At 43.3% G+C, this 17,838-nt stretch overlaps 1 protein-coding gene across 1 annotated transcript in view; it reads right to left on the minus strand.

The window, feature by feature from the left end:
- The window catches only part of astn1 (astrotactin 1), a 1,835,284-nt gene that overhangs the window by 1,459,445 nt on the left and 358,001 nt on the right, over positions 1-17,838 (minus strand). The window contains exon 2 of the mRNA XM_033028426.1: positions 2,454-2,641. Within this exon, the coding sequence (XP_032884317.1) occupies positions 2,454-2,641 (188 nt within the window). The remainder of the gene's footprint in view (positions 1-2,453; positions 2,642-17,838) is intronic.

Genomic DNA, 17,838 nt, shown 5'->3' on the forward strand with positions numbered 1-17,838 from the left:
TTAATAACCTGGTATGTGTTTCAACAGAATTGGTCACCGACCACAACAGATCAACCATCATAGAACATAAGACATAGAAAAGTACTGCACAGGAAAAGGCCCTTTGGCTCACAATAACTATGGCAAACATGATGTCAATCTAAATTAATCTCATCTGCCTGTACATGATCCATACTTCATTCCTTGCACATCCATCTATCTAAAACTCTCTTAAATGCTGCTTTCATATCTGCCACCTACACCACCCCCAACAGCATATTCCTTGCACTCCCCCAACCTCTGTGTAAAAGATTTGCCGCACACATCTCGTTTAACCATATAACCATATAACCATATAACAATTACAGCACGGAAACAGGCCATCTCGACCCTTCTAGTCCGTGCCGAACACATAATCTCCCCTAGTCCCATATACCTGCGCTCAGACCATAACCCTCCATTCCTTTCCCATCCATATAACTATCCAATTTATTTTTAAATGATAAAAACGAACCTGCCTCCACCACCTTCACTGGAAGCTCATTCCACACAGCTACCACTCTCTGAGTAAAGAAGTTCCCCCTCATGTTACCCCTAAACTTCAGTCCCTTAATTCTCAAGTCATGTCCCCTTGTTTGAATCTTCCCTACTCTCAGTGGGAAAAGCTATTCCACGTCAACTCTGTCTATCCCTCTCATCATTTTAAAAACCTCTATCAAGTCCCCCCTTAACCTTCTGCGCTCCAAAGAATAAAGCCCTAACTTGTTCAACCTTTCTCTGTAACTTAGTTGCTGAAACCCAGGCAACATTCTAGTAAATCTCCTCTGTACTCTCTCTATTTTGTTGACATCCTTCCTATAATTAGGCGACCAAAATTGTACACCACACTCCAGAATTGGCCTCACCAATGCCTTGTACAATTTTAACATTACATCCCAACTTCTATACTCAATGCTCTGATTTATAAAGGCCAGCACACCAAAAGCTTTCTTTACCACCCTATCTACATGAGATTCCACTTTCAGGGAACTGTGCACAGTTATTCCCAGATCCCTCTGTTCACCTACATTCTTCAATTCCCTACCATTTACCATGTACGTCCTATTTTGATTTGTCCTGCCAAGATGTAGCACCTCACACTTATCAGCATTAAACTCCATCTGCCATCTTTCAGCCCACTCTTCCAACTGGCATAAATCTCTCTGTAGACTTTGAAACTCTACTTCATTACCCGCAACCCCACCTATCTTAGTATCATCTGCATACTTACTAATCCAATTTACCACACCATCGTCCAGATCATTGATGTACATGACAAACAACAGTGGACCCAACACAGATCCCTGTGGCACCATTTGCTCCTTTCTTTTGAAATCTATGCCCTCCAGTCTTTGACAATTCCACCTCGGGGAAAAGGTTCAAACTATCTTTCCAATCTATGCCTCTCATACTTTTACATATTTCTATTGGGTCTCCCCTCAGCCGCCGGTGCTCCAGAGAAAACAAGCCAAGTTGATCGTAGTTGTTATTCTTTCCTACATAAAAGGTTGGACCATCAATTCTTTTGAGAGACTTGATGACCTGCTGTTCATCATTTCACCTCAGAAACCAAGGGTAATCTGTCCATAATAGTGAGCTCAGAGTATGAGAATATCCTGTTCTGTATGTAGGCATCCAGGTCATGTTCATAAGTTCATAAGTGATAGGTGCAGAGTTAGACCATTTGGCTCATCGCATCTACTCCGCCATCCAATCTTGGTTGATCTATCTTTCCCTCTTAACCCCATTCTTCTGCCTTCTCCCCATTACCCTTCTCCCCGTGTTCAGTGCTGTGGTAGGAAGCTGGCATTATGCCTAAACTGCTGAATGATGGCCTCCTCAGGAAAATTATTAACTGTGCCAGATTGCAAGAGGGATTCACATCAGGAGGTATCAAACCTTTTGAGTGATACAGTCATTCAGTCGGAAATTTGAATTTTCAATCATACGGTGTTCATGTGAAAGCTGTGCATTTGAATTTTCATGCAGTAGTTGTATCTGTCAGTAGAGGCTTGGGCACATGGCCTTTCAATACGAAAAACAATAACACATTGACAACCATACTGTTTATGATCAATAAAAACATTTCAGAATATTACTCCAGTACAAATGTCACTCAGTCACTTAGCATTGAAATTCACTTCACTGACATTTGGTTCAAATGTTAGGAGCAGATTTTACCACTTTTCAAATAAGTTCAACCCTTTCCTTCCATGGCTAATGCTGATCTTATGACCCATAATGCTCCAAATGCCCTCTCTACAATAACGTTCCCCGTAGAATCCCAATTCACCAATTTCAATCCACCAGTAAAATCAATACAAGGAACAAAGCACCTCTTCAACAAAATAGAAGCCCTTTTTTTTAAGTTCATCAAGATAGACAGACAATGATTTAAAATAAAAAAGGGAAGTGATACAAATATAATGGCTGACCATCACAGAAATGTGAAGGATCCGGAGTTCGTCCTCAGCCGAGTCCGACTCGGAGTAGATGGTTGGGATCAGGCCTGGTAAACGATGAGCGATATTCTGATGGTGGACGTGGAAAAGCAAGGTTCCGTTTTCCAGCCATTGTTGCCTCCAGCGAACGTATGGGATCTCTTCGGTGTAGCCAGATATTTCTGCAAATAAAATAACAAATGTATGAATTCAAATTCCATTGAAGAAAGTGGTAAGTTCAAAGCATATTGAAAGCAATTTCAAATTTAATAATATAACAACACTTCACTAATGCAATAATATGTAATCTTTCCCCTGTACTCATGGTAACTTATTTATTGATTCAAACAAAGGAGAAGCTCGAAGCATCCCTGAACTTCAATTAAATTTCAATCAAAAAGAAGTAAAAGATATTGAACTTTCAAATTACAGAGTAGATGAGGTAAGAATTAATGGGCACTCGCATACTTCATTCCGCTCCTTGTCAACCCAAATCATGAAATAATAATGACTGGTTCGATTATCATGAATAATATCCCTATAATAGCAAGAAATATTTAATCATGGCAGTGCTTTTCATTGTGATAAGGAGAGCATTAGCCCTACACCCAAATCCATCAAGTGAATTACAGCTCCAAGCACATTTCTGGACTATGTATCAATCAACCAATATTCATGTTTATATAATCACAACAATATCCCTCTGTGCGGAGAATAGTATGGTTTCAGCATATTCTCTATTACAAAGTATAAAATCCACATCAAAGTCATTAACAGATTAAATAAGTTAACTTCCATGTTTCAATTAGACTATAGATATGTACCTCTGGCTCAACATTTGTGGATTCAGAGGTATCAGTTCGGCACAGATGTTAGTTTGGTGAATCTCTATCCCATGAAATATATACAAATTGTTTAATATAATAAGTAGAAATGTACAGTCCCATGGGAGTCATTGTCTAAACATATAATAAAAGACCTGAAGGTACTTCATAAAGGAATTGAGAGCACGAGAGCATTCAGAGGACTGTGGATTCCAGATGAAAAGAGAATAAGGAAACCTTCTCTTCACTGTATATATACAAACATGTATTATATGTGTTAATGTAGTTTCATGACAATGACTTTACAGAAGACATTTGGCAGTACAGTGACACAGCTGGCAGAGCTACTGGCTCACAACACCAGAGACCCCAGTTTGATCCTGACCTCAGATGCTGTCTGTCTGGAGTTTACGTGTTCCCCCTGTGACCATGTGGGTTTCCACCAGGTGCTCTGGTTTCCTCCCATGTCCCAAAGATGTGCAGGTTTGTAGGTTAATTGGTCTCTGTAAAATTGCCCATAGTGTGTAGGGAGTGGATGAGAAATCATAGAACTAGTGTGTACGGGTGATCGATGGTCGGTGTCGACAATGCGGGCCGAAGGGCCTGTTTCCATGCTGTATCTCTAAACTAAATTAAACATTGCATTGATTCAAAACTGGAAAAGAATCTCAACAATGGGAGTATGTTCAAACTATTACTGCATCTGAAAAAAAGTCAATAGTTTGATCGACAAGAGTTTTCATCCATGCAGAATGGGAGAATTAAACAAAACTCAGCAATCCATAATAACAGAGCAAAAATTCAATGGTCAATTATGCACTCCTCATCTCAACCAGAGGCACATGCTGGTAATTTGTTGAACTGGCAGCTGAGAGAAGAGAAGGTAAGCTACTTTGTGATGCCCTACAGTCTATTAGTCAGGCACCATGAAAATAACAAAGCTTGTATGAAAATAACAAGCACTTGTGCAAGGTACAGTATTTGCTTAAACAGCCATTTGGGCAATCTACCCTCGAGGACAAAATGGTAGAAAATTGGTGAGCAAGAAAAGACTAAAATGATGAACAGTCATTGACAAAATGGTCAGATTAATGACCATGGACTCATTTTTAATGTCAGCAAGTAGAAATGTAGAAACAAGGAACTGCAGATGCTGATTTACAAAAAAAAGACACAAAGTGCAGGAGTAGCTCAGCGGGTCAGGCAGCATCTCTGGAGAACATGAATTGATGACATTTCGGGATGGGACACTCCTTCAAACTGATTCCGTTGAGTTACTTCAGCACCTTGTGAATCAATCTGATGAAATGTCCCGATCTAAAACATTACCTATCCATGTTCTCCAGAGGAGTCGTTTGACCTGCTGAGTTTCGACAACACGTTGTCTGCTGCAATGTCAGCAAATTGGTTGTATCTTTCTAACTATTTCTCATGAAGTAAAACCCAAATTAGCCTTTGAACTATGTTACATGATGTATTGTGCAAAACACAAAGCGCTGGAGTAACTCATCTGCTCAGGCAGCATCTGTGAAGGGAATGGATAGGCTTTGTTTCAGGTTGGGACCCTACTTTAGACTTGGAGGGGGAGCACTAAGAGTGGGTCTCATAGAACTCCCTTTGGAGAGAGGAGAACTTCTTCAGTGGGCATACTTGGAGGAGATTTTGCAGTGGAGTGTTAGAATAGAGGCACAAGAAACTGCAGATGCTTGAATTTTGAGCAAAATGCAAAGTGCTGGAGAAACTCAGCAGGCCAGGCAGCATCTGTGTGGAAGGAATTGATATGCAATATTTTGGGTCAAGATTCTTTTTCAGATGTAATGTTGAAACTACTAGCCAGCTCCGTACTAAAATGAAATTCCATTTTGTGAATAATTTTTGGATTTGGTCAGAGCGTATACTAGGATCGATGTTCACATTTTCAGATCTATTAAATAACATAGTGAAGAAAGCTTATACTTTGTGAAGAGTTCATTATAAATTAGGATTTATTACAAGAATGAGGTTGTGCCAACTCTTGTACCGCAACACAGGGAATATTGATTTACTGATGGATACTGACTTACAATGATAAGTAACAAAAGTGCTGGAGAAACTCAGTGGATGCGGCAGCATCTATGGAGCGACGGAAATAGGCAACGTTTCGGGCCGAAACTCTTCTTCAGACTGATGTAGGGTGGTGGGTGGGGGGGGGGGGGGGAGAAGAAAGGAAAAAGGAAGAGGAGGAGCCCGAGGGCTGTGGGAGAGCTGAGAAGGGGAGGAGACAGCAAAGGCTACCGGAAATTGGTGAATTCAATGTTTATGCCGCTAGGGTGCAGACTGCCCAAGCGGAATATGAGGTGTTGCTCCACCAATTTCCGGTGGTGCTCACTCTGGCCATGGAGGAGGCCCAGGACAGAGAGTTTGGATTTGGAATGGGAGGGGGAGTTGAAATGCTGAGCCACCGGGAGATCAGGTTGGTTAAGCGGACTGAGCGGAGGTGTTCGGCGAAACGATCACCAAGCCTACGCTTGGTCTCACCGATGTAGATCAGCTGACATCTAGAGCAGCGGATGCAATAGATGAGGTTGGAGGAGATGCAGGTGAACCTCTGTCGCACCTGGAACGACTGCTTGGGTCCTTGAACGGAGTTGAGGGGGGAGATAAAGCGACAGGTGTAGCACCTCTTGCGGTTGCAACGGAAAGTGATTGGGGAGGGGGTGGTGTGGGAGGGAAGGGAAGAATTGACTAGGGAGTTACGGAGGGAGCGGTCTTTGTAGAAAGCAGACGGGGAGGAGGGGGGAGATGGAAAGATGTGGCGAGTGGTGGGGTCACGTTGGAGGTGGCGAAACTGACAGAGGACTATTTGTTGTATGTGACGGCTAGTGGGTGAAAGGTGAGGACTGAAGGGACTCTGCCCTTGTTACGAGTGGGGGGGATGGGGAGAGAGAGCAGTGTTACGGGGTATGGGAGAGACCCTGGTGAGAGCCTCATCTATAATAGGGGAGGAGGGGAACCCCCGTTCCCTGAAGAATGAGGACATTTCCGATGCTCTGGTGTGGAACACCTCATCCTGGGAGCAGATACGGCGTAGACCGACAAATAGGGAATAGGGGATGGAGTCCTTACAGGAAGCAGGGTGGGAAGAAGAGTAGTCTAGATAGCCATGGGAGTCAGTGGGTTTATAGTGGATGTCGGTCAGAAGTCTATCACCTGCGATGGAGATAGTGAGGTCAAGAAAAGATTGGGAAGTGTCGGAAATGGTCCAGGTGTATTTGAGTGCAGGATGGAAGTTAGTGGTGAAGCAGATGAAGTCAGTGAGCTGTGTGTGGGTGCAGGAGGTAGCGCCAAAGCAATCGTCGATATAGCAGAGGTAGAGGTCGGGGATAGGGCCCTGGTACGTCTCGAACAAGGATTGTTCGACGTACCCGACAAAGAGGCAAGCATAGCTGGGGCCCATGCGCGTGCCCATAGCTATGTACAGCTATGATGATAAGTAGTTTATTTTTCTTAACAAATTGAATAAAGAGATATGCAGTGTTTTAATCTGCAATAGATAGCTTGAAATCAAACAGTTCTGAAGGGACAGTTTTGCTTTTAGTTTAGTTTAGTTTAGTTTAGAGATACGGCATGAAAACAGGCCCTTTGCCACTGAGTCTACGCCGACCAGCGATCGCTGTACACTAGTTTTATCCTACACACTAGGGACAATTTACAGAAGCCAATTAACGTACAAACATGCACATCTTTGTAATGTGGAAGGAAAACAGGAGCACTTGGAGGAAACCCACGTGGTCACAGGGAGAATATACAAACTGCATACAGACAGCACCCTTAGTCAGGATCGAACACGGGTCTCTGGCACTGTAAGGGAGCAACTCTACCACTGCGCTACTGTGCTGTCCTGGTCAGTTTCAATGATCAAGTTAGGTGAGCTCAGTCAGATCAGTAATCTTGTCTTCCTTTAGTATCATAACATAAAAATAAGAAAAACACCTATTTGGCCCATCACAATCATGTTGGCTCCCAGGGAACCAATTCCATTTATCCCATTACCTTCTCCTAATTTACCTGTATACTTGGAGCTCATGACAGATATAGCAGTTATCAGATTACTCTCTCAATAAACTAGGGTACTGTACAATCCATCTCTAACCCAATGGACATTGGACATCGTTTATGAAAAACATGTGCTTCAATGCTTGAAACTATATTCTGCAATTTGTATTTTCCCCTTTGCTTAACCTATTGTACATGAATTTGACTTGATTGTATTTATGTATAGCAGTATCTGATCTGATCGGATAGAATGCAAAACAGATCTTTTCACTATATCTCGATTCACATGACAAGAATAAACCTAAACTAAACTTGAAAACAACAGGTTTTACATCTTTTAGTTTAGTTGAGTTTAATGTAATTGAGTTTATTATTGTCATGTATACCGAGGTACAGTGAAATGCTTTTGTTTGCATGCTATCAAGTCAAAGAAAAGACTATCTATGAATACAATCTGCAAATTGAGTCATTCAGGATGGAAATTGTTGTAAATTGGTGTAAATTCAAATAACCATCATTGATTGATTAAATTGAGCTTATTATTTGCCTTTTGCTTCAAGGACTGGGGGTCAAATCAAACTCTAAGTAATGGAATGTAATTATTTTCTGCAAAGCTGCCAAAATGCAGAGGAACATTGGGTGAAACCAGTTTGTACTTCACAGATACATTACTTTGTGACCTCCGTTGTGTGGATTTTACATTCGGACTGATCACACGTTGAAGTACACCTGCCATCAGCTCCTGAAAAGCTGTCAACACAGTGAAGAAAGCTCAAGGCCAAATAACAAATCAGTTGTTGGCACCCAAAAGGCAATTCCTGGCAGAATATTTGCTCCTCAGTTGAACCTCAGTTACTGAACAATATTCTTTTAAGTCTGAACCATCATGATTCCTTTCTGTACCGCCGCTCTCAGAAAAAGCAAAGAAGGTTCAAGGAAAGATACTAAATGCTGGAGTAACTCAGTGGGTCAGGCAGCATCCCTGGAGATCATGGATAGGTGACGATTGGGTCAGGACCCTTCTTCAGACTGGGGACCCGAACTGAAACATTGCTCATCCAAGTTCTCCGAGGATGCTGCCTCATCCGCTGAGTTACTCCAGCCATTTGTGTCTTTCCTTGGTAAACCAGCATCTGCAGTTCCCTGTTTCCACAATGTAGGATTAATTTGCACTGATTTGTAAAGATGTCCGCATTATAAACTATTTGTTTTGCACATAATGGAGGAATATAAACCTGAATTTAGTGCTTTTAGATTGGTATTATTTAAAAAAATTAAACAGTAAAACTGCTATTTAATTTTCAAAACAAATTATTTGGTTTATTTTCTTGATTTCAGAACATAATCCTGATTTCAAGTTTTCATAATTTTTCATGTCATTAGTTGTAATTTTTCATAATTACTACACTCAAAGAAAGGAATTGTATTAAATGCCAGCATTATAATTTTACAATCACTAGGTCACACTCAATTAATTAAAGAAAAATACTAACTTTGAGACAAGCATCATTAATTGTGATTATTGACAAAAAATGCAAAGCAGAATTATTGCTTCTAAAAATGTCAACAAACCAATATCTGTTTATACTTTCACAAAATCATGGATAGCTATCACACACAAAACAGTCCATTTAATCCACAATATCCGCAATAATCATCAGCTACCTATTTGCACTAAACCTACATTAACTCAAATTTTTATTTTTGATTAGTAAGGGTGGCAACAGTTATGGGAATTAGGCAGGAGCGGGAATGATAGATCACCACGATTGAATGACGATGACTCGAATAGCCTAATTCTGCTTCTCTGACATGATCTTTATTCATCCAACAGTCTAAAAACAGGTCCCAACCTAAAACATAATCTGTCCATTCCTTCCAAAGATGTTGCCTTAGCCACGGAGTTCCACCAACATAATGTGGTTTTGCTCAAGTTTCCAACATCTGCAGTTCCTGGTTTCTTTTTAAGCACTTACCCCAAAATTCTCTTACTTGCCTACACACTGAGAAAATTAATAGTACTAGATAATGTAGCAATCTGCACATATTTCATTTTTAGTTTTATTACACACTATGGGACTACAAACCTGCATGTCTTTGGAATGTAGGAGGAAACCGGAACACCTGGAGAAAACCCACACGGTCACAGAGAGAGCGTACAAACTCTGTACACACAGCACCTGTAATCAGGATTGAACCTGGGCCTCTATTGCTGTAAGGCAACAACTTTACTGTTGCACCCCTGTGATGCCCTATTGTGTCACTGCGCTGCCTTTTACAGCACTCTTTGCCACTTTAAGATGTGGTATGAGTACGGCTTCTGTGAGGCAATGGCTCCACTCGTTGCGCAATGGTGTAAATAAAACAACAAAGTAGAACGAAAAAGACCACATGAGATCCAAATATTTTCTACAACCTATTGCTCATACAAATACATTGAGCTGTAATAAGCAACGGTCAATCCAAACCAAAAACTACATACTTAGGCCAATTCACAATTTTACTTCGGAGTCACGTGAGTGACTACGTGAAGAACCCCGCCTGGACGCATGCGTGCCATATCGCTTTCACGCTTGCGAAACGACAGGCGGGATGGAGCGTTCCCCCGCAGCGGTAAGTTTGAAACCGCGACCTGCAGGTAAGTGATTTACTCTGCGGTAGTGTTTGTCCCCGCGCTGTTTTCACACGGTTGGGGGGGAAGCTGGACAAAATAGTGTCCACAAGTGCTGCGAGTGAAGCTGGCTGGGGAGGACCGCGAAGTTGCGGGAGCCAGCAGCAGCTGAAGGCACAAGCCCCGTAAGTGGGATCAGCTGTGCCGACTTTTGGTCCCGCGCCGGCCAGAACACCACGGCCGGGCGGGAGACTATTCAGAATGGGGCCGTCGACTTTGACAAATCGAAACGGCAGGAGGCGGGGTGGAACGACGTTCCCCCGTAGCGACAGTTTAAACCTGGACCTGCAGGTAAGTGAAACTGCGGTCTTTATTCTCCCCATACTGTTTCACAGGTGGGGAAACATGGAGAGCTGTGCAAACAACGGCAGGCGGCACAGGAATCACCCGTAAGGGAACAGCTGTGCCCGATTTTGCTCCCGCACCAGCCAGATTAAACACCATGACTGGGCGGGAGACTATACAGAACGGAGCCGTTGGCTTTGACAAGTCAAAACGGCAGGAGGAGGGGTGGAAGACGTTCCCCCTTAACGGCAAGTTTTAAGCCTGGACCTGCAGGTAAGTGAGACTGTGGTCTTTATTGTTCCCATACTGTTCTACAGGTGGGGGAAACATGCACAAGACAAAGAAGTCGACCAGAGCTGCGACAAAGCTGGCGGGGGAAGACCGCCGAGTTGCGGACGCCAGCAGCGGCCGGCGGCACAGGAATCACCCGTAAGGGAACAGCTGCGCCCGACTTCGCCCACGCACCGGCCAGACTAAACACTGCGTCTGGGTGGGAAGGCAAGAAGAAAACCAAAAGAGTCGTTGACTGATGAGTCCGACTTTGGGCGGCCAGCGACCGTGAGCGCTGGAGCCTGTTGGAGCGGCTTATGGAGCTGAGCTCCAACATGAAAAAGAAAGTTGGAGTGGCTTATGGAGCCGAGCTCCAACATGGAAAAGAAAGTTGGAGCGGCTTATGGAGCCGAGCTCCAACATGACAGGCTCCGGGAGATGGAGTCTAGTCAATGTGGGCACTTTGTAAAACCCACAGCAGCACCTCTTGTAGGGCTGCACAGTGCATCTCCCTCGTCAGAGAGGAGTACTGGGGGGTCAATTCTGGGCTGACCCTGAAAAGGGGTTTTGACGAACAAAACGACAAGTGTGCAAGGGGTGCAGGAAGGCAAAATCTACTGGTCATGGTGTCCAAATACATACAGCCAGACCACGATGGACACCACTGCAAAAATACTTGAGACCAGGAAACTGCGCATGCCTGAATGTTCCAGTCATGGAAATAGCATCTGGAAACATGTCGGAGCAGGACTTAGGAAAGCCCTGGTGCACATAAAGGCGACAACATTAAGGATCTCCTACAGCCAAAGACAGCACCCTTATGCACCCACCAGCAGAACAAGAGAAGCTGGTGATAGCTCAAAGGCCGGGCATACAGGACAGCGGTCTTTTAGACCATAGCCCAGACCGGCCTTTCTGGAAGATGCGCAAACCCCCAACCTAAAAACAAACCCAGACCTCCACGCCTCAACCTCCACGAAGACCACACAGAAGAAGCAAACTTCCACTGGTAACAATGGAGGTAGGTGGGTCTGGTCCCTTACAAATTATAGGAAGAGTGGATAATACACACATTGGTGGGAGATTACACTCTTTTGGATATGGTGTATATTAACTACAGACACTTATATCCTAAGCAGTATCCAGGGATGTACCATTAAATTGTGCAAAAGGGGTAATGGGTAAACCCAACACGATTGGCTGGAATACATTGTACTATATATTTAGTACAAAATGGGAACTGGTAACTGCTAAAGGACTGATTTCTAAAGGCTACTCCATGGCTAGCATCGACCTAAAAGATGCTTACTATTCAGTGCCTACACGGACTGATCACAAACGTTATTTTAAAAATGTCAACTGGATGGGGCAGCTCTGGCAGTATAGAGCTCTACCAAATACATAATCATATGATCATACTAATTGTGGGTATAACTTTGGAGTTGGCCTAACTAGCTGTAACAGCCACCATACAATTGGGTGAAAACTGGGGTAATCATCCATCCAGTTAAATCTAAACTAACGCCTACCAACATAATGGATTATTTGGGGTTCACTATTGACAGCTCACATGTCAGTGACTTTACCAAAGGACAAGGCTACAGTCTTAACTGAGGCCTGCAACAACCCCACTGACATCAGTGAACCGTCTATCAGATTGGTAGCAAGTATAATTGGCATATAGGGTCTGCCTTTCCAGCCACACAATTTGGACCTTTGTATTACCAAAAACCTACAAAGGGCAAAATATAAACACTCAAAGTTAATACTGGTCATTTCGACAGACCAATAAACTACCAATCAAAGATTATGGAATTAAAATGGTGGAGGGATAACATTCGGCATTGTTCCAACCATATCGTTATCAGCAAACCCTTAGTGGTGCTACAAACTGATGCCAGTGCACTTGGTTGGGGTACTACCAATTTCCATCTCCATCTGTGGAGGTAGATGAAAGGCACAGGAGGCATCATTATCACAGACACTGGGCATAAACTACCTGGAAATGTGGGGTGCGTTCTATGGCCTAAAGTCATACTGCTCTGGGATAAATCACCAGCGTGTTAGACTACAGAGTGACAATCTGACTAATACAATTTGGTAATGGTGTATCCAGAGAAATATTGGAATATCAGCTACTTACCTACCAGGTAACCCAAAATTCAGTGACAGACATCAGGTCACGCAAATTCAATAAAATAAGACTTAATCACCAGTTACCAAACTGTGTTTCTTGGGAACCAGACCCTGGGACAGCAGGGACAGATGCTTTTCACTGCATTGAGGGGGCAATTGTTTATCTATGCATTCTTTCCTTTTCTGCATCATCAGTCGGGTATTACGAAAAATACAACAAGACTCAGCATCTGTTAATTGGTAGTGCCGATTGGCCTACTTAACCATGGTTCCCTGTGATACTCAACATGGGGTTTAACCATGCATCACCATCCTGAAACAACCAGATTATTGGTTCATCCTGTAACAGGGGAACCCATCCATGTCAAAAACAACAAACCTATCAATTTGTAGAGTCTAAAGAAACCTCTACTGCAACTGGGACTGGCGGACCGAACATTGAACATTATCTCAGCGGGCCACAGACAGTCCACCAAAAACTGTATCTGGTATACATCAGGAAATGGGAGATATATTGTCACAGAAACAACATCACCTACAGTTGATGAACATAACGTCTGTTCTCGAATTCCTGGCAGGCCTCCATTATGATGAGGGGCTCAGTTACAGTGCCATTAACTGCGCCAGAAGTACCCGATGAACATATCTATGGCGAGGATCAGAGCATCATTGAATTGAATTGAATTCCTTTTTTGTCATTCAGACCTTACGGTCTGAACGAAATTTCGTGCCTGCAGTCATACATACAATCATACAATAATAAACACCATTAAACACAAATTAACATCCACCACAGTATATCCTCCAAGCACCTCCTCACTGTGGTGGAGGCAAAAATCTTAGGGCTGCAGTCTCTTCCCTCCTCTTCTCCCTCTGCGCTGAGGCGATTCCCCACCGGGCGATGGCACAAACAGTCCCGCGGCTCACCGAACCCCGCAAACGGGCCGGCTCAAACACCGCGGCCCAGGGTGGTCGAAGCTGCCGCCCTCCAGTCCAGCGGACACAGCCGCTGGCCCGCGGCTGATCCCCGGACTCAGGTCATAGCCGCCAGAACGCCGTCCCAGCCACCCGATCACCGTTCCAACCCCGAGTCGGATCGCCCTCACGTGAGTGCCGTTCCTCCCTCAAGCTGGGCCACTCCAACGAGAGTGCCGTTCCTCCCTCGAGCTGGGCCGCTCCGACGGGAGCGCCATTCCTCCCTCGAGCTGGGCCGCTCCGACGGGAGCGCCATTCCACCCTCGGGATGGGCCGCTCCGACGGGAGCGCCACAGCCCCTCACGGGAGAGTCTCAGCCCCTTCGCAGGCCGTCCTCACGGGAGCGTCACAGCCCCTCACGGGAGCGCCGTTCCAGCCCCGAGCTGGGCCGCCCTCACGGGAGCGAGCCCAGGGTGAGTCCTGACTGGCTGCCTCCGGAGTCTCGAGGTTGCCAGCTCCGCCATTAGGCCTCAGCGCAGACGGAGGCAGAGAAGGGGTATACGACAAAAAAGCCGCATTCCCCCGAAGGGAGAGACAGCAAGCCCCGTTTCAACCCCCCACCCCCCCTCCCCCACATAAACACAACCTAAAAACCAAAAACTTAACTAGACAAAACGAAAAAAAACAACACAAAAAAGTAAAGACAAACGGACTGTAGGCGAGCCGCAGCCGTTCACCAGCGCCGCCACTTCCGGAGACTCGGGTGAGTCCATTCTGTTGGGACTCACCCCTGGTAACCAAACTTATGAGGGGAATATTTAATATCTATTCCCCAAGAACCAGGTACACTCTAAATGGGATATGAGTATTGCCCTAACGTTGCTAAGGAATTGGTCTCCAGCAACAGCTCTGTCCCTGCATAAGACTGACGCACAAAACAGTCATGCTGATGGCTTTGGTCACGGCACTAAGGGTACAGTCGTACATAAGTTAAGGCTGGACAATATGACTTCTTCAACAGGAATATAACGTTTCATATTACGAATTAGTCAAACAGAACAGACCGGGATCATCAGGCCTCAAAATAGAATTTAGGGATTACCCTACAGATATCGTCTCTGTATAATAAGACAATTATTGTTCTATATGGAGAACACCAAAAACATCTGAGGCTATGAGATGGCACTACTAATCAGCCACAAACAAACCCACAAAAAAGTGTCGGTTCAAACTATTTCCAGATGGCTGAAACAGGTTTTAACAACAGCTGGGGTGGATACTAACATATTCAAATCTTATTCCACCAGGGCTGCAACTACATCGGCAGCTATGGAGTTGGATGTACCAATGAACCAAATCCTCGAGACAGCAGGATGGATCAGGGGAAAATGTTCCAACCATTCTACCACAAACCAGTAGTTAAACTGGAACTTTGCAGAGCCAATTTTAAGTTCTGTAATATAATTTCACCCATAAATAGGGGCTATAATTTGATGTTAACAATTTATCATGGATTTCAATGTTGGATTCATGTCTAAACATGTTAACACAATTCCTCCCACAGTCAATTAAGGCAGATGTGATGCATGGACTCGTTTCCACGGCATGAAATCACAGAGCTTTGAAATCTTCATGTAGTCACTCACGTGACTCCGAAGTAAAATAGTAAGATTAAACGAGAACTTACCAGTTCGAAGTTTGATCGTTATTTTATGAGGAGTACGTTGAGGGAATACGTGCCCTCCGCTCCCACCCTTGATCATATACTCAACTGGTATTTTCTTCTCTAATCTTACTATGTTCAGTCATTACAGTTATCTGTGATTTCACACCGCTGCTTTGAAGAATGACACGCATGCGTCCTGGCGGGGTTCTTCACGTATTCCCTCAACGTAATCCTCATAAAATAACGATCAAACTTCGAACTGGTAAGTTCTCGTTTAATCTTACTATTTTACCTGAACCAATTAACCTACAAACCTGTACATCTTTGGAGTGTGGGAGGAAACCGGAGCACCCGGAGAAAACCCACGCAGTCACAGGGAGAACGTACAGACTCTGAACGGACAGCACCCATAGTCAGGATCGAACCTTTGTCTCTGGTGCTGTAAGGATGCAACTTTACCGCTGTTCCACTATGCCGTCCTTAGAAACAATGGACTTTTTCTCTAAAAATGATGCACTACAATGCTAAGAACTATATTTTGGACTCTGTATCTTTCCTTTTGCTGTAATTATTGGACTTGAGTTTGGCTTGATTGTATTTATATATAGTGATATCTGATCTGTTTGAATAGCATGCAAAACAAAGCTTCTCACTGTACCTCAGTAAATGTGACAATAATAAACCTGTATCGGAAAGAAGCGCAGATGTTGGTTTAAATCGAAGATAGACACAAAGTGCTGGAGTAACTCAGCGGGACAGGCAGCATCTCTGGAGAGAAGGAATGGGTGGCGTTTTGGGTCGGGACCCTTCTTCAAACTAATAATTCAGAATAATATAAAATAAACCTGCCTTCTTTTCTCTGTGTGCTCCATTGCAAACGGTTTATTTGGAATATTATTAGATTTTTTTGCAAAGCTTGCGACTGGTAAGTTGTTTCTACTGGGTACAATCCCCTTTAAAATACATTAATATCATCATTTTAAGCACTGGCATGTTGCAATATTTTTTTAAAGCTGAATTAGATTAATATCCTATTGCTTCAGTTAAATCTGTAAGAACAGAATGGACAATGGGATGTGTTTTAATTATTCACTTCTGGGGAATTGGGTTCAATACAGTCACAATGATGGGATGAAAACCTCTCATCACGTTCCCTCCACAACATCAATCCAATATGTCTGAACTTCACCAAGTTAAAAATCGAATTCACTCTTCCCTGCCTGGAGTTTATGAATTTAATCTGTCCCAAGATGGTCTCGGAAACATTTTAAATCGGTGGAAGTCAATACCAATAATTTGGCAGAAGATGCTGAAAATTCTCAGCATGGAACAAAGCAAATTTACTAGCTTGGATCTGGAAACAATATGAAACATTATTAGATATATGTTTAACTCTGGGAATACTCGGCTATAGACTATAAAGTTATACTTCGTACAAGAAATGAACCGTTCAAAAGAAGGGTAGTGTTCAAATATTGGGACAGGTTCCTTTTGGTCTGACTAGTTCAATATTCTAAAACCTAAGAAGTGCTGACGCTTAGAAATTAATAATAACTTGCAGGAAATATTCAGCAGGTCAGGCAACACCTGTGGAGGGAGAAGCACATAGATGACCAACTTTAGTAAAAGATCATTGACCTGAATGGCCTATTACTACAGCTTCTCAAACACTATACTATTCAATCAGGTTTAAATTGCATAGATTTTCATATGACCTGAACAAGTAAAATATGGCATGATCCTTTTATTGTTCAACGTAAATTGTTTTTTTTATTAAGATAGACTGTAATTGTGCCTCACATTTCAAGTCAACTGATTTTGAAACAGTCATTTAAATTATAAGACTGGAGAATGTGGCCATTGTTCAGAGATGGATTTCTCGAGATTACTCTTGGGATTGACCGTGGTGTGGGTTAATTCTGGCTCGATACCCTGCCACCGTCAGTAGATTTATTCCAGCAATTTGCACAATGTGTTTATTGCATGGTCTTGCCGATGGGTTCTTGCTATGTTAAAGTCTCATCTCTTTACAAGCCATCTATTCCCACAAGGTTACCTGTGCTTCCATGAGGAATTCAGTTATTGGTGACTGTAGGTAGTTGTTAGTGGGAGATTTAATGATGGTATCTCAATGGAAGGAAAATAGGTTCTTCACCCTCCCTGCCTTCACCTAGCTACATCTGCCCATCAATCTTTATCCCTCCTCAGCCCACCAATTACCTATTCTCCCCCACCACCTTGTTCTTTAATCCTGCTACCTCCCCTCTTCAATCTCAATCCTGATGCTGGATTAACCTACAACATTGGTAATTCCTCCCACCTCCCGACAACAGATGCTGCCTGACCCACTGAATATCTCCAGCAGTTTATTTTTTGCTCCAGATTCCAGCATCTCCAGTCTTTTCTCTCTCCGCCGAACCTTATCTTGTTGCATATGCTCATTCCCAGGCAATTTTGATACACAATTGAACAAATGATGTTTGTTTTATCAACATATGTTGCGAGATATTTTTATATGCAGTAACAATGTTTTTCCTGTATTGTTATGCATGGAGTTTCATTGTCTGCTGTGATTCA

The sequence above is a fragment of the Amblyraja radiata genome, chromosome 10 (assembly GCF_010909765.2).
Source record: "Amblyraja radiata isolate CabotCenter1 chromosome 10, sAmbRad1.1.pri, whole genome shotgun sequence".
In the NCBI taxonomy this organism is placed as follows: Eukaryota; Metazoa; Chordata; class Chondrichthyes; order Rajiformes; family Rajidae; genus Amblyraja; species Amblyraja radiata.